The sequence below is a fragment of the Phalacrocorax aristotelis genome, chromosome 2 (genome assembly GCF_949628215.1).
Source record: "Phalacrocorax aristotelis chromosome 2, bGulAri2.1, whole genome shotgun sequence".
Lineage (NCBI taxonomy): Eukaryota > Metazoa > Chordata > Aves > Suliformes > Phalacrocoracidae > Phalacrocorax > Phalacrocorax aristotelis.
The window spans coordinates 3,416,744-3,443,747 of record NC_134277.1 but is presented as its reverse complement, the minus strand read 5'-3'; the positions used below and the strand labels follow the sequence as shown (position 1 = coordinate 3,443,747).

The 27,004-nt window shown below is 44.7% G+C and overlaps 1 protein-coding gene across 1 annotated transcript in view; it reads right to left on the bottom strand.

The window, feature by feature from the left end:
- OBSCN (obscurin, cytoskeletal calmodulin and titin-interacting RhoGEF) overlaps positions 1-27,004 on the bottom strand; it is a 197,682-nt gene that overhangs the window by 153,752 nt on the left and 16,926 nt on the right. Inside the window, exons 3-14 of the mRNA XM_075082169.1 lie at positions 26,111-26,380; positions 23,518-23,778; positions 19,599-19,901; positions 18,511-18,777; positions 17,385-17,660; positions 12,138-12,410; positions 8,577-8,852; positions 7,561-7,836; positions 6,733-7,008; positions 1,941-2,216; positions 988-1,263; positions 26-301 (exon numbers count right to left, since the gene is read on the bottom strand). Coding sequence (XP_074938270.1) covers positions 26-301; positions 988-1,263; positions 1,941-2,216; positions 6,733-7,008; positions 7,561-7,836; positions 8,577-8,852; positions 12,138-12,410; positions 17,385-17,660; positions 18,511-18,777; positions 19,599-19,901; positions 23,518-23,778; positions 26,111-26,380 — 3,306 coding nt within the window. The remainder of the gene's footprint in view (positions 1-25; positions 302-987; positions 1,264-1,940; positions 2,217-6,732; positions 7,009-7,560; positions 7,837-8,576; positions 8,853-12,137; positions 12,411-17,384; positions 17,661-18,510; positions 18,778-19,598; positions 19,902-23,517; positions 23,779-26,110; positions 26,381-27,004) is intronic.

The following is a 27,004-nucleotide window of genomic DNA, read 5'->3' as shown; positions in this document are numbered from 1 at the left end:
AATATGTAATCAAATAATCCCTCACCTGTGACGTCAAGCCTGAAGGTGAGTTTCTGGCCAGCAGCCTCGCAGGTGTACTCCCCAGTGTCTTTCTTCTCCACCTGACCCACCACCAGGCGACGCGATTTGCCCTCCGACTCCACCTTGAACTTCTTGCTCGAGGTGATCAGTTTCCCTTCCTTGTACCATTTCACATCGGTCTTCTCCTGGGCCACCTCGCAGCTCAGCGTGGCGTTTTCTGATAGTGCAGCTTTCACCTCTTTCTTCACTTTGTCCTTGTTCATAAATGCATCCTCTGCTTCTGTAGGGCAGAAGAAGAAATTTAAAAATCTCATGTATGTTCATGCTGTCCAAAATGTTCACAGCCAAATGCAAAATCCTGCTTACAAGGCCTTCCCACAGCTCTGTCATTTTTGAATGGACCCACTCACAGCTAAGATACACTCAGACAAGACCCTCTGCACAGCCCAAAGCAACACATCAGCCTGAGGACACCACGTTAGCCATTTCTGAGCAAAATTACCCCCAATACCTCAGGAGGTAAGGTTCTCCACATCTCCACTGATCCACAAGAAATCTGACCTTTTGTTCCATAATGTAACGCACATATAAGAACCCAATCTCACCTGCCGCTGGGACTCCAGTGCAAGCCTTGCCCACCCTAGGTACTTCCTGAACATGATTCCAGATCCATTTTCCTACACCTGAGAGCTGACCCTAACTTTATCCCTATCAATTACAAAAGCATATATAGATCCTTTACTTTTCTTTACTCTGAAATTAGAACACAAGAGGGACTGCTGAGTGGGGTTCATCACACAGATGAAGATATCTAGCAATAGGCACCTGCCTGACAGCACATTGACACAAGCTGGTTTCCTGATCAACCTCACTATACAATGAACATCTGGTGATGAGACTCATTTTACTCTACTGTAAAGGGAACTCATGGATCTTTCTGTGATGAGAACCAACGTTGTCTCCTACCTGTGACATCAAGCTTGAAGGTGAGTTTCTGGCCAGCAGCCTCGCAGGTGTACTCCCCAGCATCTTTCTTCTCCACCTGACCCACCACCAGGCGACGCGATTTGCCCTCCGACTCCACCTTGAACTTCTTGCTCGAGGTGATCAGTTTCCCTTCCTTGTACCATTTCACATCGGTCTTCTCCTGGGCCACCTCGCAGCTCAGCGTGGCATTTTCTGATAGTGCAGCTTTCACCTCTTTCTTCACTTTGTCTTTGTTCATAAATGCATCTTCTGCTTCTGTAGAGTGGGAGAAGGAATTTAAATATCATATGTATGTTCACGATGTCTAAAAGTGTCCAAACCCAAATGAAAAATCCTACTCATGACAACTTCCACAGCTCTGTCATTTTTGAATGGACCCACTCACAGCTAAGATACACTCAGACAAGACCCTCTGCACAGCCCAAAGCAACACATCAGTCATTTCTGAGCAAAATGATCCAGTGTCTCAGGAGTTCAGCTTCTTCTCATCTCCGTGGATCCACAGGAAAGCTAATGTTTTGCTCCTTAATGTAATGTACAAACAAGCACCCAATCACATCTGCTTCTGGGACTCCAGTGTGAGCCTTGGTCATTCCAGGTACTTGTTGAGCAGACCTATTTTCCTACACCTGTGGGACCTGACCCTACCTTTATCCCTATCAATCACAACAGCATATGTAAACTTTGATTTTTCTTTACTCTGACATCAGAAGACAAGGACAGATGAGAGGGATTCATCTCACAGATGAGGACACCTAGCAATAGGCACCTGTGTGACAGTGGATGCACACAGGCTCGTTGCCTGATCAACCGCATCACACAACGAACATCTAGGCCGCACAAACTGTGGGGCCCAGACAGTGATTCATTTTGCTCTACTGTAAAGGGAACTCATGGATCTTTCTGTGATGAGAACCAACACTGTCTCCCACCTGTGACGTCAAGCCTGAAGGTGAGTTTCTGGCCAGCAGCCTCGCAGGTGTACTCCCCAGCATCTTTCTTCTCCACCTGACCCACCACCAGGCGACGCGATTTGCCCTCCGACTCCACCTTGAACTTCTTGCTCGAGGTGATCAGTTTCCCTTCCTTGTACCATTTCACATCGGTCTTCTCCTGGGCCACCTCGCAGCTCAGCGTGGCATTTTCTGATAGTGCAGCTCTCACCTCTTTCTTCACTTTGTCCTTGTTCATAAATGCATCCTCTGCCTCTGAAATAGGGAAAGGTTAGGGAAAAAATATGTAAGATATAAATAGCTTGTGACAAGAAGATATTACATGTATTTTGTGTAGGTGCTCTACAGGGTCATTTCTTGCAAGTAACATTGCTTTGCAGTTCTTTTTGTCAAATAGAACAGCGCACCTTCAAAACATTCTGTATAATTATCATACTGCTCTGACTAGTCTGCACAAAGAGCACTACCTCCTCATTTGCAAATTTCTTATAATGAAAACAAAAATAAATTTCTCCCGTTGTGTCTTTATGATATTTCTACACCCCTTATTTGGGACTAGCCAAATACAGCACAATTATGAGTTGCCACCTTCACTATCACAGTATTTACAGGAATTTACCAGCATCTCAGTGTTTTAGATTAAGACTGGGTGCTGTTCAGAAAATGTCTTGTAACCCAAATCCCAAGAAATTACAAAGTTACAGTTGCTAATATGAAAAAGTACTTGGCCTACATTACTTCAAGTTTTATAGGCCAATTTTATGCATATACTTTTCTTTCCTTGGAAATCTTTTTCATAAAACTGGCTGTAACGAATCTTCTCTTAATACTTAACACAAGCCACAAGATGAAGTGTTTAATATCACTTTATTCCACAGTACCACTAAGAATTTCCATCTCAACAAGTGGAGTTGGCATCAAAAGGATATCATGTGCAATTACTAGTTAGGTATATCACAGAAATATGTATTGAAATGATTCAGTCTTGCTAAGTAGGACTGACCGATAAATTGCATCTTTTACCAATTACTTTAATGATTGTTTTACCCGATTCTCCTTTTACCAACAACTGGTGTGGTCACTTTTAGCTTTTATATTAGCATACATTTGAGATGTGAGAGGACAAATAGATCCTAAATAAATGGGCTGCCACATTTTTTTCACTGATTTACCCTAAGAAATAACTGCATCAGAAGTCTAAAATATTTCTGGTATGCCTACGTGATGGACACCACATAGCAACAACCATCCAGCATTTCGCATAGGCGGCCTGTGCCTGCTTGGGTCCCGGGTATGTACTTGAGCGCTGAAGTCTGTGATTTCACTGCTACAGGAGCACAAGCTCCAAAGGGATAAATGCTGGGCTAGCAAGTGTGTGGGGTTGCTCATTACCCTTCGTTGCAGAGCAAGCATGGAAGTTAATTCATCCACCCAGCTTCAGGCATCTGGGTTTCCTGGTTAAGATGACCTGGGAGGCTCTTGTTTCTCCTCCCTGGCAGTCATGCTGAACCCCTTCCATAACCTGTGCTGCTGCCTTCCTCCCCCCAGTCACTCTCTGCAGCCTCCTAGTGCCATGTGTACTCCTCCTTGATGACTTTCTCCTCTGTATCCCGTCTCTGTCATGTCTGTACTCTGACAGCAGCTGCCTGGGAGGGTAAGGAGTAGAGGTAAGTTCAGGTCAAGTTCCTACACTGCTGACCATGGCGCTACATGCAATCCCGGGGGCTGCACCATAGGCTTGCCATCGATATTGCACAGTCTATGGAAAGAAAGAGGTCCTGCAGGGAGCAAGCCAAAGCAGAACCTCACTTATGTGCTCTAAGTTTGAGGTCCCCTGTTTATATCAGCTGTAGAAGGAGTGTAAGGAGGTGTCATTGCCATTAAGGTGTTAATAACAATGCAGCGTGCATGCTCTATGCTGGGTGATTCAAAGCTCCTCAAAGGCACATGCCAGACCACTTGCAAATTAAGCAGCATTTTGATATCTAAGAGCTCAAGCACACACTATGGTTTGCATTCAAAAGTGATTGCAAAAATATAATAATTTCAAATTCTACCTGTAACTCGGACTGTGAATATGCAGAGTGCACTAAACAAATGAGTTACAAACCAGTCTGTGTCAATGGGGTTGTATTTAAAACTTCAAGTTAGCCGGGCAGTAATATTCCAGATGGGTCACTCCCTTATCCTCTGCATTCTCACCCTTCAATATAAACCATTTTTATGGTGATAGGAAATGCAACTAAAACTTTTACTCAGCTTACAAAGTGATTTACACTAGCCAGTAGTTTGCCTTAGAAACTTATAAAGTTAAACAAGTGTTCAGTGCAGATGACGCTTCTAACCTCAGCTGAAACTGGTTAGTGAAGTTCCACTGAAACTGAGGAAAAACATTTTCAGGACACGGCGCTTTCACCAGCTTCAAATAAGGATTTCAGCTCATACCATGAATCTTGAAATAACAAGATTTCAAAATCAGCCATTTTGGCTACACATCTAGCCCGGTCCCAAGGAATGCAGCACCTGCGTCTTTTTATATGAAGCCAAAAAGCTGTAGCTGCATCCCAATATTCAACACTGAGCGTATAACCTTCAAGCTGCCCTTAAACAGGGAAGGTTTTGTGCTACCAGCAGAGCCCTGGGGTACAGAAACCCTGAAAAGCTTTCTGAGTGCAACAGTAACAGGATAAATTAAGACCCAGAAAGCCACTGCGCTTTGGGATAATCTAGTAAGATGAAGATTTCTGCAGGAAAAGAGCCAACCACTCAGAGTACTCATAATCCCTCCTGACTTTCACACTAGATCATTTTCCAGTGAGTGCTGGACTTGCATGTCACGTTACAGTTGTACACATGAGAAATACAGCAACGGTAGCTAGGCAAGCACTCTCCACTTGCGACAGAGAGGGAAAGGTGTTACATTACCCTGCGCAGCCGTGAAGTCATCTGGTTTGAAAGAGAACTGAAAACCTTTGGTTTCTGAGGCAGACAGCTAAGAATAGCCCTCAGCTAGAGAAATTCAAGTGTAAAAGTACTGAATTTCTGTGTTTTCTCACCGCACCTCTGCAGTAATGTATGAACTGGTTTCAGCAGCTGAACACGAACTTGTTTTATACCAATGGCCTTTCTATCAATGTCTATGTTGCATTTTATCTGAAAGATGCCTCTCATATCAACCCTTACTTTAATCCATCCTTCACTGAAACTGAGCAAAAATATGAGCTACACAATTCATTAAAAAAAGCCAAAGTGCCCCAACTCCCACCCTGTGTACCCCACGCTGAGTGGGGACACGTAGCAGCTGATGGCTTACAGTGTATGCTATGGGGAGAAGCAAAGCTTTATGCTATAGCAGCAGTTGCACGTTGCACATAGAAGGTGGAGGAAGCAGGCTGCCCCAAGACAGTGGGGGAGCGGTGAAGGCTGCAGCCTTTACAAGGGCACAGCACTCGAGCTATGCCCTGCAAGGACTTCAGGTCTCCAGCATGGCTGTGAGCAGCAAAGTCAATAGACTCCCAACACCGTTGCTCTTCTACATAGCTGATAGAATGCCGGACCTCTGCCAGCATTATGGTCCCAGTGTGTTTGGTGCCATAAGAAAGCAGAGGAAAAAATAGATTCCCTTTTCTGATCAGCTCAGAATTTGAAAAAAGAACTGTAACTTTAACAGGGACACATTTGGCTGCAAGGACAGAAGAGTGTTATGAATATGAACAAAACAAAACCAAGCCCTTTCTTATCATCCAATTCAGAAATGATCACTCAGAATGTAGCTGACAAGTCCATGGCTGTATGGAGCCCGAGATAAAATTTACTGGACCTCTTGGAAAATATACTGAAACCAAAGAAATCTCTAGTGTAGTCAGAGTGAAAGAACAGGCTCAATATTAAATACTCAGACTCCAAATCACGTTGTTAAGGAGAAAAATGCAAATACAAATAAGCATTCCCGGACTCATGTCTGATCATTACAGATGCAGTAATCACAAGGAACAGGCATCACCTTTGGATTCAGCAGATCATAGATATGTGCTGTGCAGCTGATACAAAATTTTTAGGACAGTACAATACCATTAAATCCCAAACGTTCTCAATGCAGCCACAATAATGTAAGGATCTTGCAAACGCTATAGTTTCATTATCACTTGGTAGACAAGTATTTGCACTGCTTCCCATAGCTCTACAAATCACATCTGGGTATCCAATGACAGATGAAAGAAGTGGTAGGGGAAAGAGCTGGGTGAAAGGTTGTTAAATACAAATCATAATTCAAGTATCTGTATCCATTTTTGTTCATCATCCACAAAAGTTTCATGGTGCATTGAGTTATGAGGCTGTGCTCACATATGTGTTTGCAGAGCCAGACTATGGAATAACTGAAGCAATGCTCTGCTTTGGGTGAGAGGACATGTGCAGAGAAAAGATGAAACAAAGAGGGAACAAAACAGTAACTTTACTGGATGATGAACACTAACAAGAGGAGGAATACCAATACTGATGATCAAATTGGAAGAGGTCCTTTAGCACATTGCGTGCCAATGAAAACTCTTGATTCACTATCTGACCCTAAGGAGATGTACAGGGAGTTGCCAAGCTGATATCAGGATACCTACACGTAACCTGTACATCTGCCCAGCCCTACACAACCTCACTGAAATGGTAGCTCTGACCAACATCAGAAAGTACTTTAACAGCATTTCTAATATGTTGACAGAAAAAACAGCAGAAAACATCCAGACATAAGGAAAAGGCAATGAAATATGTCTCCTACCTGTGACATCAAGCTTGAAGGTGAGTTTCTGGCCAGCAGCCTCGCAGGTGTACTCCCCAGCGTCTTTCTTCTCCACCTGACCCACCACCAGGCGACGCGATTTGCCCTCCGACTCCACCTTGAACTTCTTGCTCGAGGTGATCAGTTTCCCTTCCTTGTACCATTTCACATCGGTCTTCTCCTGGGCCACCTCGCAGCTCAGCGTGGCATTTTCTGATAGTGCAGCTCTCACCTCCTTCTGCACCTTGTCCTTGTTTGTAAACACAGCTTCTGGCTCTGAAGGGACAGACAGACATTAATCAGCCCACTTGCAAGAGGATCAGGAGGTAGGGGGTGAGTAGGAAAGCCGAATCCATTCTAACACTCTACAGCCACAGCAGGGGATGCATCTGCAATGAGTCTCCATGACACCTTCCTTCCCTAGCTGCCATTTGCCTGACACCTTAGGCACCTTAACATATATCAGGCCTTACTGCCATGAGCCCCCCTCAGGCTGAAACGAGCCCTTCCAAGAGAAAGAAAAAGAGTGCAGGCGTTGGGCAGGCTCCCTGCCCCTCTCCACCATGACCCTGCTCTGAAATGCACTGACAGTCAGCTGTGCTGCACAGCTGGTCTGGGGGCACCAACGTGTTGGGATGGAGAGGTGCAAGCAGGACTTTCCTTCTCACGGCCCTGTTCCTACACGGATGGGTAGCTCCCAAAGCTTTTCAAGGATACAGCTCCCTGTCTTACAGATTATATAAAGTTTTACATGGAAGATATATAACAATATTACTTTTTCTAAATATTCTAGAAACTGAAAGGTTGGGCCAAGGCATCTTCTCCCACCTGTGACAACAAGCTTGAAGGTGAGTTTCTGGCCAGCAGCCTCGCAGGTGTACTCCCCAGCATCTTTCTTCTCCACCTGACCCACCACCAGGCGACGCGATTTGCCCTCCGACTCCACCTTGAACTTCTTGCTCGAGGTGATCAGTTTCCCTTCCTTGTACCATTTCACATCGGTCTTCTCCTGGGCCACCTCGCAGCTCAGCGTGGCGTTTTCTGATAGTGCAGCTCTCACCTCCTTCTGCACCTTGTCCTTGTTTTTAAACACGTCTTCCGTCTCTGTAAGAAAGCCACAGCAGTCACACATAGGTATTTGCAGTTGTCTTCTCCAGTGCTCAATTAAGTTCCTTTATTTCACTATACTTTCCCCTCACAGGTAGTATTGTGACGGCCCATTAAGACAAGAAAGCACTTTCACCTCTATTTTGCTGATAGGCGGTGAATAGGGGTATGGGAATTCTGGGATAAATTTTAAAACCTCACAATTTGAGCACAGATTTGAACCTGGGACATAGAGCACCATATGCTGTGCCTCAACCCTCCTCCCTCATCTTTCTTTCTCTCTTCCTATGTCTCTCCAAGCTTCTAGTGAATCTGAAGGGAACAGCCCTCACATCCTCATAACCAGGAACCATTGTCCTTTTTCTGCCTACTTGGGTCAGTCAAATTCAGTCATTCTCCATCTAATCTGAGCTCTTCAAACACCTCCCTCTTCCCTTTTATCTACTCCTGCACCTCTGCTATGGCCTCGCACTGTGATTCCACAGGAGTTTTCCTGCAGACACACCAGCTAATTGTGAGAGGTGCAGACATTATCCTCATTGCCCATCATATTTTTGTGGTTACAGCTAGTCATGGATGCAAAAGTATGTGTATAAAACGTTGATATGACAGCAGAAAATCAAGTCCTATGGCTGAAATTTTTCACCCCAGAGAGGTTGTGAGATGATCCTCTGAATGTAAGATACTACTCAAAATGAAATATTCCTTTATCTTTGGCATTTCTAGCATTTTCACACCTCTGACTTTGACTTGGAATGTTGTTCTGTCGTCCTTCGTTTCACAGGTGTAGCTCCCTTGGTCTTGCTGTGTCACCTTCTTGATGATGAGCTTGCGGTGTGTCCCCTGGGAGATGACTGTCGTCCTCTGGTCCTGCTTCACCTCAGTTTGATCCTTCTTCCATACCACGGCTCCACTCGCAGCTGACACCTCACACACCAGCTCAAGGTTTTCAGAAGGACTGACTGATATTTCTGGAGTTGTTTTGGGCTTGTTGACAAAATTAACAGGTTCATCTGAAAAGAAAAAGGGAAAGCACTTTATGCCTTGATTCAGGCTTATCAGAACAATGTTAAGATACATTCATGATTGATCATTATTTCATTGCTAGTCACACCTGGGTGATCAGATTTCACCCAATGTAAATGTACATATGTGTGCATGGTACTATTGCAACATAACTGTGACAGAGTGTTAACAGTTATGGCAATAAACTGTGCTTATGAGTCAGAAAAGGTCTTCCTGAGAAACAGCAATGTTATCGCTAGGGAGGAACCCATTGCTCAAGTTTTAAATCATCCAGAGAGTTAGTACATAATGGTCTCCAGTTTGGGAGCTGGGTATTGATGAATCTTTTTTACTATATCAGCCTATTAGATCCACACTGTGTCTACACAGAGGTGGATCTATGCCTACCTGGATTCATAACCAAAATCCACCAGATTGATATGCATCCGTTTTCTGCCCCCCTTTCAGAAGTCAGGCGTGAAAGCTCTTGCAGAGCACAGACATGGTGGAATCTGTTACCAGAGTTGTATGTGCACAGAGCCATGAGCAGAACCTGGCCCAACCTCATGAGACCATAAAGCCTGGTGTGTGCTTTAACTCACAGCTCCTGTCTCATCACACACATGAATGTTGATGCCTGACTTTCTGACAGACGGTGCAAACTCCCTCTCTGATCTTCAGATAGTTCCTCTCAGTTTCAGTGCAAGCACATTCATCTCTCCTACATCCTTCTGGATCTTTGAAATCAAGCTGAGGTGCCCTTAAGTTGCTGACACTTTAATCACCATTCCTTGTTTCTGATTTCAAGCAAGGTCCAGGGAATAGGTATTGATGCCTGAGTCCACAAACAGCTTTGAAAGATTGAAGAAGTCTCAGAAAGTCTTGTTAGAAGTGATGAGGAGCCTTCTTTTGCCTGTTTCTGAGCTCATTCCTGCAGCCCCATGTTCAGAATATCCATCCCACTGAACTAGTTCTTCCCCAGACCAGATGATGGGACATATGGGAAAATCTCATTGATAAGATATTCTCCAACTTCAGGAGGACTAAGTTAATGTATGAGCCAATAGTGTCACACCTTTCTGATTAAACTGATCTTCACAGCAGAGAACTCACAACTCATACAGCTCAAGCAGTAGAGGTTCCCGCTCCAATACCTCAGCTCAGACTCTGCCGGCTGCACAGGCTGGTGGCCACACGTATGAGCTGTGTGTGCAGACACAAGCACGCACCATGTGTCATATGTGCAGCAACAATACAGCATTTCTATCAGCTCAGGTTTTTTGCAAGCATATTTGTAAAGGTAAAAGCGAAGGCAACTAAGTGAAGACAGGCACCTTGCGTGTAAAATGTGAGAAAACCCATCCAACACACCCTGTCCCAAAGCTAATGAGCAATATTTGATGAGCATGTCAGGTATTTCATACCCTTCATTCCGCCAAGCCAGCCCTTGCCTGAAGAGCAAGCTGATGGCTGTCAGTTATAACCATCCTTAGCTTAGTATTGCATTTCTTTTAGCAACAACTGTTGCTTTCAGTCACTGAGTATCCCAAGGACAATTGCTGTGCTACACCCATGCCAGGCACGTCTGTGGCATCAGAGAACAAATATTTCATTAAAAATCGTAATCATTAGGACTGATTTTAAAAATTAGATGACCAAGGAAGGATAGTCTTTCCAGAGTCCTGCAGCTCAAGATTATTGGGGTAACTCATCACCGCAAAGACAGATTATTTCCCTGCCCTAAGACCATCCCCTGACCCCAGTGCTTCTTAACACTCTGGAAACTTTTTATGGTGACATGTGACACAAGGTGGAAATTACCCTGAGGTTTTGTTAACAAGATGTAGCTCAGTCCTAGTTCATAAAAAATTTAATGGCAATACACGGTTACTTAGTAGGTACCAGTTTTCTTTGTCCGAGCCATGTGATGTTTTGTCAAAGGAGTTACAGGTGAGATTCACCTGAGCTACACAGGGTCATCAAAAAGTTAGGTGTCCAGTGTCAGGTAATCATGCAGGGTTCCTCTGTACTTGACGTTCAGACAAAGGCAGCTCCAGAATACTTTTAAATTACATCTTAGCTCTCAGCAGACAGTATAAATCAGATGGTATAAGTTGCCTTTTGGGGGTGCCTTTCACTCTGTATCAATCCGTTCGGATAGAGCCTAGCTGGCTCTTTTAGTCCAATTTTTCACTGGGTGAAGCCAGGGACTATGAATTACACTCAAGGTGAAATTGCCTAATGTTGGATTCTCAACCAAAGAGAACTGGAGGTAGGATGCAGAGTGAACACCTAAGCAAACACCAGCTGTAAACTGGAAGAAATCCCTCTAGCTCACTAAACCCTGTAGCAATCCCTCAAGACCAGTGCTGTGCTAGATTAATCAACTCTGATGAGCTTTTAGTTACCTGATGGACAGCATCATAGTAACATGGATGTACTGTTACAGGTGACAAGAACTCAGTCGCTACTTCTCTTAAATAGCATTGCACTGCAGCACGTAGACACACCACGAGAAGCTTTCAGTAGAGTTTCAGTTTGTAACTTAGGACTGGGTTAAAAATCAGGCTCCAGACATAAGTCAGAAAGCCACTTTTAGAAGAAAGGTTCCCACCAGTCTATGCAAATTGAATCAGTTGAATTTCACAGATATTGAATTTCACAGATAAATTCTTGTGTCATTTTATACTCTGGCTCCATCCTGGACTGGAATGCATTGGTGACAAGCATTTCTGTTCTGGGCTTGACCTGACAGCCACGTGCTTTAGCACGTGCTTTATGCTGATGGGCACATGCCATGAACTAATGGCTTCTCTTACAGTACTGCAGGGAGATGTCTCAGAGATCACAGTGTCCTTTGGGAACAGCAGGAGATGCTTAACTCTCAAAATCGGGAGTTAGACTTGTCAAAGGAAGACACAGGACTTTCACAGTAAGACTTTAGGACCACCTTGGTCAGGAGGTTCAAAGACAATGTATATGCTGAGGCAAACCCTGAGCTAAAAGCGTAAAGGCCAGATGTGGCTCTCAGCACGTTCAAGCAGTGGGGTGTTTGAGTCATGACCCCAACCTTAGTAAAAGCTTGTGCCGACTTGAATACATAAGAGCATCTTTACATTATTTGTCCATATTGTGGATTGGCATAGGCATCACAACAGGGGTCAGAGTCCCTGAAATAGTACTGTGCAATCTTGGCCCCAAAAACTGGCAATCTACAAGGAAGACAGCTATAATGAACCAAGTCCTGAGCTTCTAACACAGCCTCTGATCCCATACTTGTATCACAAACTCACCTGAGACTTTTAAATCAAAAATAAGAGTATCATCCCCAATTTTGCATGTGTATGTTCCTTCATCTTCTTTCGTCACAGCTGAAGCCACAAGCTTATGCAGTTTTCCTTTATCTTCCATGATGAATTTCTTGCCGGCTGTGATTTCTTTGCCATCTTTGTACCACTTCACCATGATGTTGGCCTCAGAGGTTTCAGAAACAAATTCAGCCTGTTTTCCAGAGATGGCTCTGATTACTCCTCCAGTTTTCTCTTTGTTTATGAAGTTTGCAAGTGCTAAAACAAAATATAGACACACAGTGCTGGTAAAGAATTGTCTGGACATCAGTAAATATATACAACACTTATATCCACATTAGGTATTAATTTATCATAAGACCAAATATGTAGATTTATTTATGGATCTAATTACTAGATTTTAATGCAGAGGCAGCCAAAATCCAGCCTTTATAAAACATATACCTGATTATTAATTGTCTGAAAACCAGAGCACATACAACACAGGAGGCTGAGCCAACAGGAGAGGAAGACCTAGGCAATAGGGCTTTAAGAAAATATCTGGGAGAGCTGAGGAAATATATGACACAAGCAAATGGGAGGGAAAGCAATGAAAGTTCTTCGGTCATTGTATTGTAACCACCTGCCAAATAAATCAACTCTAAATGAGGTTAAAATGTTATCTAGATAAATTAAATTAGGTTAAATTAAAAATCTATACAGATATCACATAGGACTGAAATGAAATTTCTTCCTGGAAATTAACTGGAACATAGAAGGTAAATAATAAATCTGGCACCATATTAACACAGTGGAATAATTGAGCCACCGATTGCCTCAAAGCAAAGATTCAAAACCCCATCGATAACTTAGCTAAAAATATGAGCCTAAAAGCGCAGTCCCATTTTACTCTAGATAATGGAATTAATTTTCAAATATCTTATTAACGTATTATTTTAAAACAACACACACAATCAAGATACTTTGTTGGGACCGTGCAGTCAAAGCTACTAAAATCAAAGCCTTGATTATGTATGCATTTTTTCTTAATTTCAAGAACATGATTGCACAATACAGATTAACAGCTCTGCAGAATGCCTGGCAAAAGCAGTTATCAGCTTTCACTGCTGATACTGTAACAAGCCTAGAGTTCCCTGGGTCCTCTTACTATAGGCCAGTCAGCCTCACTTCCATCCCTGGAAAGGTGATGGAAAAGTTCATCCTGGTGGTCATCTCAAGGCATGCAGAGGAAAACAAGGTTATCAGAAGTAGTCAGCATGGAGTCAACAAGGAGAGATCAGGCTTGACCAACCCGATAGCCTTCTATGACGGCCTGATTGGCTGGGCAGATGACAGGAGAGCAGTGGATGTTGTTTACCTCGACTTCAGCAAGGCTTTTGACACTGTCTCCCATAACATCCTCATAGAGAAGCTTAGGAAGTGTGGGTTAGATGAGAGGACAGTGAGGTGCATTGAGAACTGGCTGAACGGCAGAGCTCAGGGTGTCATGGTCAACAGGGCAGAGTCTGGATAGAGGCCTGTCACTAGTGGTGTACCCCAGGGGTCTGTGCTGGGTCCACCTATTCATCAGTGACCTGGACAAAGGGACCGAGCGTCCCCTCAGCCAGTTCGCTGATGACACCAAGCTGGGAGGAGCGGCTGATGCACCAGCAGGCCATGCTGCCATCCAGCGAGTGCTGGGCAGGCTGGAGAGCTGGGCCCGGGGGAGCCTCATGGAGTTCAACCAGAGCCAGTGCAGGGTCCTGCCCCTGGGGAGGAACAACCCCCCGCACCAGCACAGGCTGGGGGGGACCTGCTGGAGAGCGGCTCTGCTGAGAGGCCCTGGGGGTGCTGGGGGGCAGCGAGGTGACCCTGAGCCAGCACCGGGCCCTTGGGGCCAAGGGGGCCAGCGGTGCCCTGGGGGGCATGGAAAGGCGTGTGGCCAGCAGGGAGAGGGAGGTTCTCCTCCCCCTCTGCTCTGCCCTAGTGAGGCCACATCTGGGGGGCTGCAGCCAGGTCTGGGCCCCCAGTTCCAGAAGGACAGGGAGCTGCTGGAGCAAGCCCAGCGCAGAGCTGCCAAGGGGATCAGGGGCTGGAGCATCTCCCTTGGGAGGAAAGGCTGAGAGACCTGGGCTTGTTCAGCCTGGAGAAGAGAAGGCTGAGGGGGGATCTCATCAATGCCTATAAATATCTGAAGGGTGGGTGTCAGGAGGATGGGGCCGGGCTCTTTTCAGTGGTGCCCAACGCCAGGCCAAGGGGCCACGGGCACAAGCTGGAACACGGGAAGTTCCCCCTGAACATGAGGACAAACCCCTTCCCTGTGCGGGTGCCAGAGCAGGGGCACAGGCTGCCCAGGGAGGCTGTGGGGTCCCTTCCCTGGAGACATTCACCCCCCACCTGGACGCGGCCCTGTGCCCCTGCTCTGGGGGTGCCTGCTCAAGCAGGGGGTGGGACGGGGTGAGCTCCAGAGGTCCCTTCCAACCCCTGCCAGTCTGTGAGTCTGTGATTCCCAGGTCACCCTTCTTGCTTTTTTTAAAGATTGGAGTGACACTGGTTACCTCTCCAATCCTCCAGCACCTCTCCTGTCCTCCATGACCTTTCAAAGATGATGGAGAGTGGCTCAGTGACAGCATCACCGGCTCCCTCAGCACTCATGGGTGCATCCCATTGGGGCCCATGGATTTGTGAGGGTCCAGCCTGCCTAAATGATCTCTAACACAATCCTCCTCAACCAAGGGGAAGTCTTCCTTTCTCCAGATTCCCTCTCTCACCTCTGGGGGCTGGGATGCCTGAGGGCCAGCATTAACAGCAAAGGCTGAAGCAAAGAAGGCATTTAGTAACTCTGCCTTCGCTGTATCCTGTGTCACCAGGGCACCCACCTCGTTCAGCAGTGGGCCCGCAGTTTCCCCAGTCTTTCTTTTAGTACTGCTGTATTTGAAGAAGCCCTTCTCGTTATCCTTGACATACTTTTCCAGATTTAGTTCCAAGCGGACCTTGGCCTTCCTCGTTGCATCTCTGCATACCCTGACAGCATTCCTGTATTCCTCCCAAGTGGCCAGTCCCTTATTCCATATACTGTAAGCCTCCTTCTTCCATTTGAGTTTTTCTAGAAACATTTTGCTCATAAAGTCTTTCTCCTCTACCCAACCACCTCCGTCCATGAAACCTGCAGTGGCAAACACTGCTGAGAGTGCAACTTCTCCACCAGCATTACTGGAACTCAGTCCATAGGTTAAAAGGTTTGGGAGGAAGAAGAGGGAGATTGGTTCATTCATGCACTTTCCACTTCCTCAGAAAACCAGAGTGAAAAATACAACCATGGCAGTCTGAAGGAGACTTCTCAGATGTCCCATTTCAATATAGGAGGTCATGTGTTAGAGGATGCCTGGCACGTGAAGTCTCACAGCAGTGGAGGAACTGCAGTGATAAATGGCAAGTGCATTTTCTAGCAGGGCTTTTTTGGGCAGGAGGCCCAGCGAGTAACACATCTGGCCATGGCTCAGCAACGTGGCCTCTCGGCAGCCATGTGATACCCATGTGCCAGACACAGCTGACCTACACGTCAAATGATTCATCAGCTAGCTCTGTTCGATTTACAGGAGGAACAGATAAAAGGTGGCGATGCTGAAAGGCAAAATAGTGGGACAGTGTTTGTGAGCCTCATCCTACAAGGATGAGATAGATCAAAGTTGATTCTCCAGGAATCAAGCTACAAACAGCAGGTGTTTAAGGTGCATCTTGTCAACGCAGATTTTAAAATTTATTACTCATTTGATAATCATATTGTAGTGAAAAGCACATGGAAACACCCATCAGCTAATTCAATTAAACTTCTGGGTAGAACTGCCAGGGTGAAAAATTATGCTAAAGAGACAGAAAGAGAGAGAAGAAAACCAAAATTAAAAACAGCTGCCAAGAGTAGACAGCAAATTCCTCCCTCCATAAATGTAATCACACTTCTAAATTATTTTTTTTTCAGCTTTCTTTGAGAGCTCTTTGAGAATAACCAAGCAAGTAAGCTGTCAAATGCAAAACACCTACATTACTCTGGGACCTTGTTGTTTTTACAGAGACCAAGGAGGGCAAGAAGCCAGCAGAATAAGATAATGAAGCACCTCATATGTACTCAGCGTAGAAACAACGTGATCACTGCTGGGAAGAAGGTGCGGGGTGAGTTGAGGGACAAAACACAAAAATCAAATGGCTTTACAAAGTGAACTTGCCAGTTCAAAGCAAAATAGCTATGGAGCTCACCCAGACAATGTCTGACAACAGGCTAGACTGTCTTGGAGTCAGGTTTTGTACTCTGAACCTCAGCTGACACCTAGATGATACCCATGAAGAATGACCTGGGGATACACTGGAGCTTTTCAGCCAAAACATGATCCTGTTCAGGGCAAAGGAAACTCTCCTATGAACTAGTTCATAGAAGTTTGGACAGTTTGGAAGGCTTGTAAAAGGGAGGCTTCATACTGTTGGTTTCAGGGTTCCAAGAACGCCAGGTTCAAAACTCTGTATCTTGCTCTGGGAGTGGATGTGCCCACCAGCTAGGTAGCAGGCGATCAGGAGGCAAGGGACTGCCGTGAAAACAAGAAGAGCCGAGCAATGGGGCAGCTATAAACCTGTACTGCTTCATATCTAACAAATGGGAAATATTAAGAGAAAATAACATTTTGCTGTTTGTTCTTTACAGCCCTCCATATAAATATCTTGCAAATACAAGCGAGTCAACCTACCCAGTGCGCCCTGGAAAGTTCTGTTCTTATTTGCCAGGGTATTGACAGGCTATTTGGTAAAAGCCAAACAAATAACAAAAATATCCTGCAATGCTCAGATGATCTTGGTCCATCAGAACTTTAATCAGAGCCGAACTAGTTCCTCAGTGACTTGCCTGATAACGCATAGCAAGTACAGAGCAGACATGGGATCATGTGCATCATGTCCTGTCCCCGTGGCTGAATTTCTTCATCACAAGAACACCTTTTCACTACCCGCTACTCAATCTCATGAAATAACAAGTCATCAGTTTGAGTGAAAGCACATCTCTTGCCACTGAGATGGTGTTAGAGCCCAAGTTTACTCCCAAGTTCTCCTGCTCTGACCCTGTAGACACTGTCAATGCTAGATGTTGATGGGGAGTTACCACAAATCCCTGCACTGCTTCTGCAGCGCTCCTTTTCTGTTCCTTGATGACTCTGTTGGCCTAGGGCAGGAGCAGGCCATTAATACAAAGCAGCCTGGGCGGTCACATACCTTTCACTGAAAGCTGATAGAGCATTTTATCTCCTTCACAAATGCACTCGTAAACTCCAGCATCCTCTGCTGCAGTGCTGCGAATTTTCAGGATATGCTTCTTCCCCACAGTTTGAAGTTCATGTTTTTCACTGGCCTTGAGCTCTTTCTTATCCTTCATCCACATCACAGTAGCCTCTGTGTCCGAAAGCTCAGCCTGAAGTTTGGCTTCCTCCCGCAGCCGAGCAGAGACCTTTTCTATATCTCTGCTCTTGTTGGTAAATCTCACTGCAGCACCTGTCAGGAGCAAAGACCTTGTTATTTCAATTTATATCTATTAATGTGTCCCTGATATGTGTCTGCTGTATCTTTGAAAAAGTATTAGGTTCTGTTCCTGCCCTCGCATTCATGTCAACACCAAGCAATTTTTTCCAGTTCAGGAGACCCAACCTGGTTTTATTGCCAGAGTCACTAAGGAAAAGAGGGGAAAAAAAAGCGCCCAATTTTCTACTGATTAATAGTATTGTAAACATGCTTCTGCAGAGATTTTCACCCAAAGTCAAACACATCCTTCCAGAAAGAATGTCTACGCATTACCTTTTGCCATGCAATGTGGGTAGATATAGAGCTTATTGTCATTTCATAGAGGAAAACTGGAGGACCCAACTCTCAATGCTAAATTGAGTTATATGATACTAACTAGTACATTACACACATCTGTGATAGACTGAAAAACCTCCAAGAAAAAAAACTTAGCTTGTAATTAATTCTCCTTTACTTTAGAAAGACTCCACTACAGGCAGAAAGACTAGCCAAACCTGGAGCTGAAATTAGGCATTTAACGTGACTCCGTGGCAGATCTGGTGACAGAATCCATTCACTGATGGTTGTGAATTACAGAAATTGATGAGCTGATCTTAAACAGTCTAGTTCAGATACCAAGCAGCTGGCTAGATCCACAGATTTGCTCTGAACTTTGTGCTATCATGGTTAGGTCATTGCTAGGACCCACACATTCATATCATGCAATTTCAGGTACTTCCTACAGTCCAGGCATCAGTGAAAGACTCCAGACCTAGTTCTCACACCAGGTCACAGCAACTGCCCCTTGACTGGAAGAAGAAAGGACAGTGACCAAAGTAAATACCTTTCACTCTCATCTTGGTGCTGGTGTCAACATTATTGGCAACAAACTTCACTTCTGCTCCATCGTCGTTCTTGGTGACGTTCTTTATGATTAGGGTGTGCATAGTTTGGGTTCTCTTAATGATATAGGTCTCACTTTCCTGTAAGACTTTACCATTAAGGTACCAAGTGCCGGAACATGTTGTCGTGAGGTCAACAGTAAACAGGGCATCTCCTCCAGATACAGCTTCGACAGTTGTCAGGGGGGTTTTCACAGCCAGAACCGGCTCTGGGAAAGAAGAACAACATATATTTCTGAGACCAAAGGACACAAGACCGCCACGCTGGAGAACAGTGCTTTCCTAAGAAAGAAGCTCTCAGAGAAAACAAGACATGATAATAAAATCCTGCAGCCTTATACAATTTGCGTGTACTGAACACAGTGCATGGCTGGTCAACAGGATTTGATTTCTACAGCTGCAGGTAAGTGACCTCTGGCATTAGGGTAAGACCCCTCTCTGCAGGGAAAGACCAACATGCATATTTTACTTATTTTTTCCCAAAGACGTTTAAAGGCATAACAAGCCTGAACCGCAGATGAATCAAAGGAAGAAGAAATCCCATTGCTCGCAATGATTCTATGGGCTCATTAGCACCCTAGAAATAAAGTAAACCCCCCATATTTCTCCTAGGGACTCTAAGATTAAAGGGAAACTGACTGGAACCTGGTTTTCATGATAGTATGATCACCCATATATATATTTTTAGGTGCAAGTTTGGTATCTCATTTATATACTGAAAATTAAAATATAAGCCCACCTCAATTTTTTCCTTTCATACCAGGTCTAGAAGCACTTAGAGACCTAAGGTCCGTTGCAGAGAGCTCTGCCTCTCTCACAGCCTGATGTGAGATATTGGAATATAAGCATACTCACAGCTCTGTCACAAAAACCTGACCACCACCATGTTGGCAACAGTCAATGGTTGAAATGAGAAAGGTTTTGCTGTACTATTGCTCTATCTTCCTCAAAGTCATGAGGAAATGTCTTTAGAGCACCTACGCAGCAGGTCAGCCCAGACTGACCCATTTTATGATGGTTTTGTGCTCACCAAGGTGCACGCTCCCTGGGAACTCCAGGTAGGGGCTCTGTCCGTAGGCGTTGACTGCAGACACCCTGAACTGATAGTCAGCTTCTTCTGACAGGTTGTTCACCGTGAACTCTGGGACAGGGACATGAGACTCATGGCACCTCACCCAGGTAAAACCAGTTAGTTTCTTGCGCTCCACAATGTAGCCGTCGATTGGAATGGGGCGGTCCATCTTTGGAGGGGACCATGCTAGCGTCACTGAGGTTTCTGTTTTATTTTTCACCACAGGGTCAGCTGGGGGTTGGGTGGGAGGTTTTTTGGGAGCTGTACAAAGGGTGAGGGGAAAGAAACAGAACAAGACGTTTATATCAGAGTGGAAAAGCCATTGTGCCTCACAGAAAAAAGCTTACACTGGACTAAAAGCTACTCTTGCCTAATGAACCTCCATGAAACATTGACGTGAGATGGAAAAGGAAGAGAATGTACAGAAGATGCTTTTGGGCTGCATTACACAAAGATTTACAATACTTCTACCTTCATGGCTAAACAGATGTGATTTCAACACAATATTACAATAGCCTCCACAGGCAAAAAGCCTACAATGAACAATTCACAGGCTTAAATTTTCAGTGCTAAATATAAATCCACACCACTTCCTATACAGATCCTGGGCAAAGCAGACTAACGCTCAGCTTGCTATTTTCACTTAGAGGATGGGTAAAACTGCCATCAGAGGTTGTTCAAAATTCTGTGCCCCAAATTCCTGTTCCACTTCCCTGGTGTGAATCCAACCTAAAAAAAAACCCCAAAACTAAAAATAAAAATACTTCAGCAGGATTACTCTGGCAAGGTGGCACAATTTGCCTTGTTTACTAGACATCATCGCACAGGTATAGCTGCACTCATATTGTGAGTCTGCTGGTATTTATCTTCTGTCAGAATTTCAACCGTACACGTCCCTGCAGTCAGAGGCGTCGATGTACCCGAGAGAACCAATGCACGGCAACGTACCACTGCATCAAGGAAGAGCATGGTGGTATTTTGCAATGCTTTATGCACAGATGAGGCATCCTGCACAGCCATGTAAATCCACTCCCTAAAAAGCAGCCTGAGCCAGGAATCTATACCCTCCATTTCTTCTAAAGAACCTGTTCCAAGCAAGACTAAAGCATTTTGGTCCAGATCCTCGACAGCCTTAAATGAAGACCCGCATTGAACAACAGGGATATTTCAGAGATATAAGACAGACATGAATAAACAGTGCATGGGTTTTGGAGTTGCCTGTTACACAGGCTTGGCTGTTCTCTGCAGCTGCTTCCATCTGGGTATCTGTCCTCTGTCCTGCTTCTGAGTTTTATGCTCCTCCACTCAGAAGGCACGTTGTAATTTTGTCTCCCAAGAGTGACAACCAGCACTGGGGATGTCTCTTTTAGTAATCTATGCAGAGACAGCTTTTGGGGTTGGGTAATTAACTTCAAAAGGAAATGACAAAGCAAAATCCCCACTGTCAGACCCTACAATAGGGGAGGTGTGGCTATTTTACAGCACTTGAGGTCACAAATGTATCCTTGCAGGTATTTGCATAATGAAGATTTACGTTCACCCTCTCATTCCTCTTGAACCCTTTTGAGAAGGCTTAAGTCCCATCAGGGTTATTCACTACGTGGTGCCACTCATACGGCCAAGAGGCTAGGAATTATCGGATATTCTCTAGTTACACGTGTACTGACGTGGTAAAGGATTCATTTCATTTATCTTTGGCTACTTGAAAGTTAGGTGTCTGGTTTAAGTCAGTCATCCAGACTCCAAGAGTAATCTAGCATACTCAGAAGCAATTCATCCCAGCTTAAAGAAGGTGTGTGAGACAGGTGAAATGAATCATACATTGCAGATACTCAAGTATTCATGACTATAGAGGGAGCCTGTATGATAAGCCTAGACTTAAAATTGAACTCTGGGACAACTGTTTGTATCTCTGCCTCAGTTTACCCATCTGTAAAACAGGCATAGTAACAATGCAAGATACTGAGCAAATAATACATAAACATTGCTTGTCTGATAAATGCTACTAAAACAGCCAACACCAATCTTGTCTAGCTAATTGAAAAATATGTGAACATAGTACACAAGGTTCTGCAAGCAGCCAATCAGATATGCATGAAGTGTAAAAATAGGAAATCTCAATGTGATACCTTTTTCCTTCATTACAAAAATAGACACATAAATGTTTTGGGGTGCACAGTTACCAACCTGTCAGCTACTGCTGGTCAGAGCTGGATGCCAAAGGTCCTATTAGTGTAGCATTAAGCCGAACACCAGACCCTGGAATCTGATCTCTTGACCTTACCATCAGAAACTGTAACGTAATATTTTGTTCAGAGATACCTGTTCATGGGAGTGTAGTTTCTTACCTTTTTCTGTTCCATGAATCAAGACTTGCTTCATAATTTAAACAGCAGAGTCCGAATTTGAACTGAACTTTGCCATTCCCATTGTATAGGTGCTTGGTTGAAAGTTAAAGATTTCCAGATACTATAGAAACTGCCACAATGCTAAGTGTGACACCTATCTCATTTTTCCCTCTTATTAGCTCAACAGCATTAGAAGCCCCAACCAAGTTTAGGTAACACAGCAGTTACAAGCCTTTATTTAAATATTTTTTTTTACCACTCAAGAATTGCAGTTTGGAGGTGGTGGTGGGAGAAAAGTAGTATTATTCTTCCCAAATGGTGACCTGTTCACATGCAAATTGGAACTGCAGCAGAGCCAGAAACCACATGAAGTTCTGTGCCTTAAGTGAAGCAGCTTTTACCCAGAAAATGCAATGCCATCAAAATAAAGTTCCATAAAATTAGGCAACTTCACCAAAATTTCATTTTGGGTCCAGTCTCAACTACACTGCACCTGATGCTGCTGCACTGTCAGCAGAAACCCTGGCTCAGATCAGATGTGCCAGCTGAAGGAATAACATGCAGGCTGGAGAATATCAGTCCCCCACGCAAGGCTAATCGAGACAAAGGTCCCCTCTTTCAGCATAGCTAACACCAATTCACAGGGTCTTCCCAGCTTTGTCATGTCAAAGAAAGGATAAAAGAGTACACAGCTTTGCTGGTCTCCACAAAAGGAAAGAAAATATATTTTCAGGAGGAAGCATTTCCCTGTTTTTAAGAAGCTAAAGTCAAAGTAAGATGTTTCAACTTTGGTGAATGCTTGACTGCCCCTGAAATGCTTCACACACGTGTGCGTAGGTGTTCCTTCACAGGTGTTTTTGCTTTTTAGAATGGAAATACTCTGCCAAAAATGTTCAGGGCACCTGTCTACTTCCCTGTCATAGCCAGCATACCCACAAGCTACCCTCATGTCTCTGTAGACTCAGGACCTAGGGAAGGAGTTGAATGCTCGCTGACTCTCCCCTCCAAATCCTCAGCGAAGAGGGAGAGATAAGTGGCCCCTATTTGCTAGAAAAAGTATTAACCCCATAGCAAGAACTGATAAATGCCCCTCAAAGAAACTAATAATTTTGGAAAATGGATGTCAGCACGTAGGCTGAGCACCCATAGCACTCTGTGCACAACGAAGTGACTACAACATATGCAAGTTACATGTCGTTTTCTAAGCCCCTCCTGATGGGGAGAACATGCATGTCCCTTACCCCATGTTTTTCTCAGTTGTCAGTTTATATTCACTCCAGCATGAAATGAGAATGGCACATGTTTGTGCTCTGCTCTTTAGGACTCCTCTCTCTCTCTGTTTTGATGTCTCCATCACATTTCATAACACTAGTGTTCAGGTTCTCGGCCTTTTGTGGCTGACATCAAACATTCTGCTGTCTTTGGACGACAAACTTACCATGGTAGTACCTAAAACAACAGTGCTAGCATGGGAATACCTGCTTGCTAGGGAAGACCTAACACCAACTCCAAACAAAAGTGAAGCTTACTGGTCACAGTGAACTGGGTAGAAGTCCTGCTTTCATCAGCCAGGAAGGCAATCTCACCAGCATCTTCCATCTTACACTCTCGGATGATCATGGTATGTTGCTTGCCAGAGCATGTGATAGAGATTCGATCACTGGGTTTCACTTCTTCTTTATTTTTCAGCCATTGGATGTTCTGGCATTCATTGTCCAGCTCCACGCAGAAGATGGCTGTATCATTTATGAAGACCGCAGTCTTTCGTGGAAGTTTTTTAATGATGTTCCCTTTAAATAAGAAATTAGTTACCATCAGAAAACAGCAGATATTAAAGCCTCTGGCAACACTGGACCATTCAGACTACAACAGGACTAACCAACAGCTCTCACCTAATCAAAACATTGTAGACACTATGCAGACATCCCTAAATGAATCCCTAGGCTCTGAGTTACACAGAACAGATAATCCCAAGGGCTCCTTTTGGCCTTCAAAGAGAGAAAAGCAATCTTGCTTGACTACACTTGCTCATGTTTCTAGCCTAACATGCAAAGTCTGCTGTCGGGTAAACACAAGGTACATGGCCTTGCCAAGAAGAGATTTGACAGCGATAAGGCTTTCATTGCCTGCATATGCTGGAAATTCAAATTAAAACTTTGCTAAAGTAGGTAAGTCTTAAACCAGACAGGTCTCTCATCTGTCTTTGGTATTTTGTCTCCATCAAAGTTACCAGTAAGTTACATAACCAACACGACAAACACACCAGTCACCTGAATTACTAGGAAATACACTCAAAAATTCAGATTTCTTCTTAGAGTCAACCCAGAAATTCACATGGGATGAACTTCACTTATTTGTGTCCTCTCCAGGTGACTGTGATGATTATCACTTATTAGAATAACCTCAAAGTTACAAGATGTGACTATTCACAGGAAAGGTTGGACAAAGCATGAGAGAATCGCCGCTACTGACAGGTGGTGACTGGCTCCAGCCCTGGAAGAGTCCCTGCAAGGCAAAAGAGCCCTCACCCAGGCAAAGCACCTAGAGCTATTTAATGAGAATCAACGCTGAACTCCTCCATGAAGTGACAGATCAGGCACCTGTTTCATCAGTAGGATTCAAGACCCTGATTCTCTGCTCATCCTCTCCAAAGCCTGGTAGCATTTCTGCTCCTTGCTGCCCTCAGCAGTGCCCCTGTCCCTGCAGCCCTCTGCATCCTGCCAAGCTCTCGCATACGCCCAACTTCACCCTGCTTTCTCAAATCTTCTCCCCCCAGGGCAGGCACGGGGCTCCCCCAGGAAGGCTCTGCCTCCTTTCCCTCTTAAGAGCTCCACCTGGCTCAGTCACTCTCTTTTTTTAATGGAACATGCTATAGAAACATAGCACAAACAAGTAAAACAAATACCAGCTGTCCTAGCGGGGCCAAACACACAGTGTTTGGCTGGTCTAGCCCTAACAGAAAGTGTAACAAAAAGATGTCTATCTGAACTCTCCTGTGCCTCCGGACTAAATTTCCCCTTCTGCCTCCACCCACATACGCTCTCTGCTAGCAATAGAAAAAGGAATTTGCACAAGGATGCACGGCACCCAGCTATCTTGCACCAATTTATGTAGCGGAGAACTTCTGGTATCACTGGGAGTAAAGTCAGGCTTTAAATGAGACAGGACAAGTGCAATCCTGTTATTATTACAGGTCTTCAATTCATGCTACAGGAGATGTCAATGATACCGGCATAAGCATCATCAAAATAAAAATTACAGGTACAGGAGTTGCATGGGTAGGTTCTTATTCATACAGCAAGTCATGGAGTTCAGAACCAAATGGCCCCTTCGGCAGACATGCCCGTGTCTTGTGTGCCTGTCTACGGGCTGTGAGACACCATACCAGGCCCTACACCTACTTGCACTTCAGTTCTAAATCAGCAGACTCAGCAGACTTGGACATGGGTCTATATCTACTTTCTGCCACTTTGTCATCAGCTTTCCAAACTCCAGAGAACAGGTCCAGATGTCAGAGATCTGGAGTGTGGATCCGGTTTCCAATCCAAAACCATACTTGTGCTGACCACAGCCTGCACCACATATTGGACCATAAACCACAGCTGCTAAGCTGGCTTACCAGTGTGGTCAGCACCACTCTTGGACAAAATTCACCATTGTGTTCACCAGACACGACCTGTGTGAGACACTGCCGGGGACACACACGATGCTTGGGATCATACTGAAGAAAGTCTACAGTGCTTGGCTACAGCTCCACGACTTTGCCTTCTAGGAAGCCCCTTTAAGGATAGGTCCCCACCAGGTGACGTATCTTGTGCAGCAACACAATCTGTCCCCACTGTCTGACCCTGTGTCCCAGATACACCCTGGCAGGAGACCTAGGGACCCACTGACCGGCCACACGTGGCTCTCCTCTCACACCGTAAGGGAGTCTGCAGTCCCTCACTGCACACATGCATGGGGTAAATGCCGTTCACAAGGTCAAGTCTCATGCATGACAGTTGGACTTGATGATCCTAGAGGTCTTTTCCAACCTTAATGATTCTATGATTAACGATTCTGCTAATCGCACACTTGGTAGGTGAGACTTGGCTGATCTGAAATAGCAAAAGCCTTTCTTACCTTGGACAGACAGCTCCGCGATGGTCCTGCTCCCTTCTTTCATCTCACAGATATAGACAGCATCATCGTCTGTGGTGACGTTCTGGACAGTGAGCCGGCGGTACGTGCCCTCTTCTTCGATGTTGTATTTCTTGCTCTGCCGGAGTTTGGTTTCCTCCTTGAACCAAGCTGTCTCTGTACTAGGAACAGGCACTTCACATTGGAAGGTGGCAGATTCCTTCTCCCTCACTTCAAGATCCTTCAGTTTTTCTTTGAAGGGTATTGAGGGTTCTTAAGAGGATAAAAACAGAAAAGAGAAATAAGAGTTTATGATAGCCTGTGGTAAGAGGTGTGCAAATAAGTCAATAGGAAAAAATTAAAGAATAAGACTTATTATTAATGACATTGATTTGTCCTGAGCTGACATCCAAACCCACAATCAAGCCCTACTACAGTAGGTATTCTGCTCTCACATTAAAAAAAAATATATAGACAATACTTAGCTCCCAGAAGAAGTATTTTAAGCACTTATCTAAAAATGAAGCAATATCAGTCTGAACTGCAGTACCTGCCCCAACAACACCACACAAAGGAGTTTGCTTTAATGCAAAGCAATGTGAACAAGTTGGTGAAGCATCAGGTTAATAAATTCTGGCCTTGTGGCCTGCTTGTCCTCTAGCGTGAACATCTCTGCATTGCACCTAGTCACTCAGCGATGCCAACGAGACGAAGGGCAGGGCCCACCCAGCCTGGCTCTATACACAGCAACAGCCTCCTCACATCAGAGCAAAAACCCATAAAAGTAATCATGCTAAAGGTGGGAAAACAGCAAACAAGCTGGTCATAGGGAGAGGGCACAGGGCAGCAATTCTGAGCGTGAGCAGCTGAGCTGGGCAGCTGGTGGAAGTACCAATG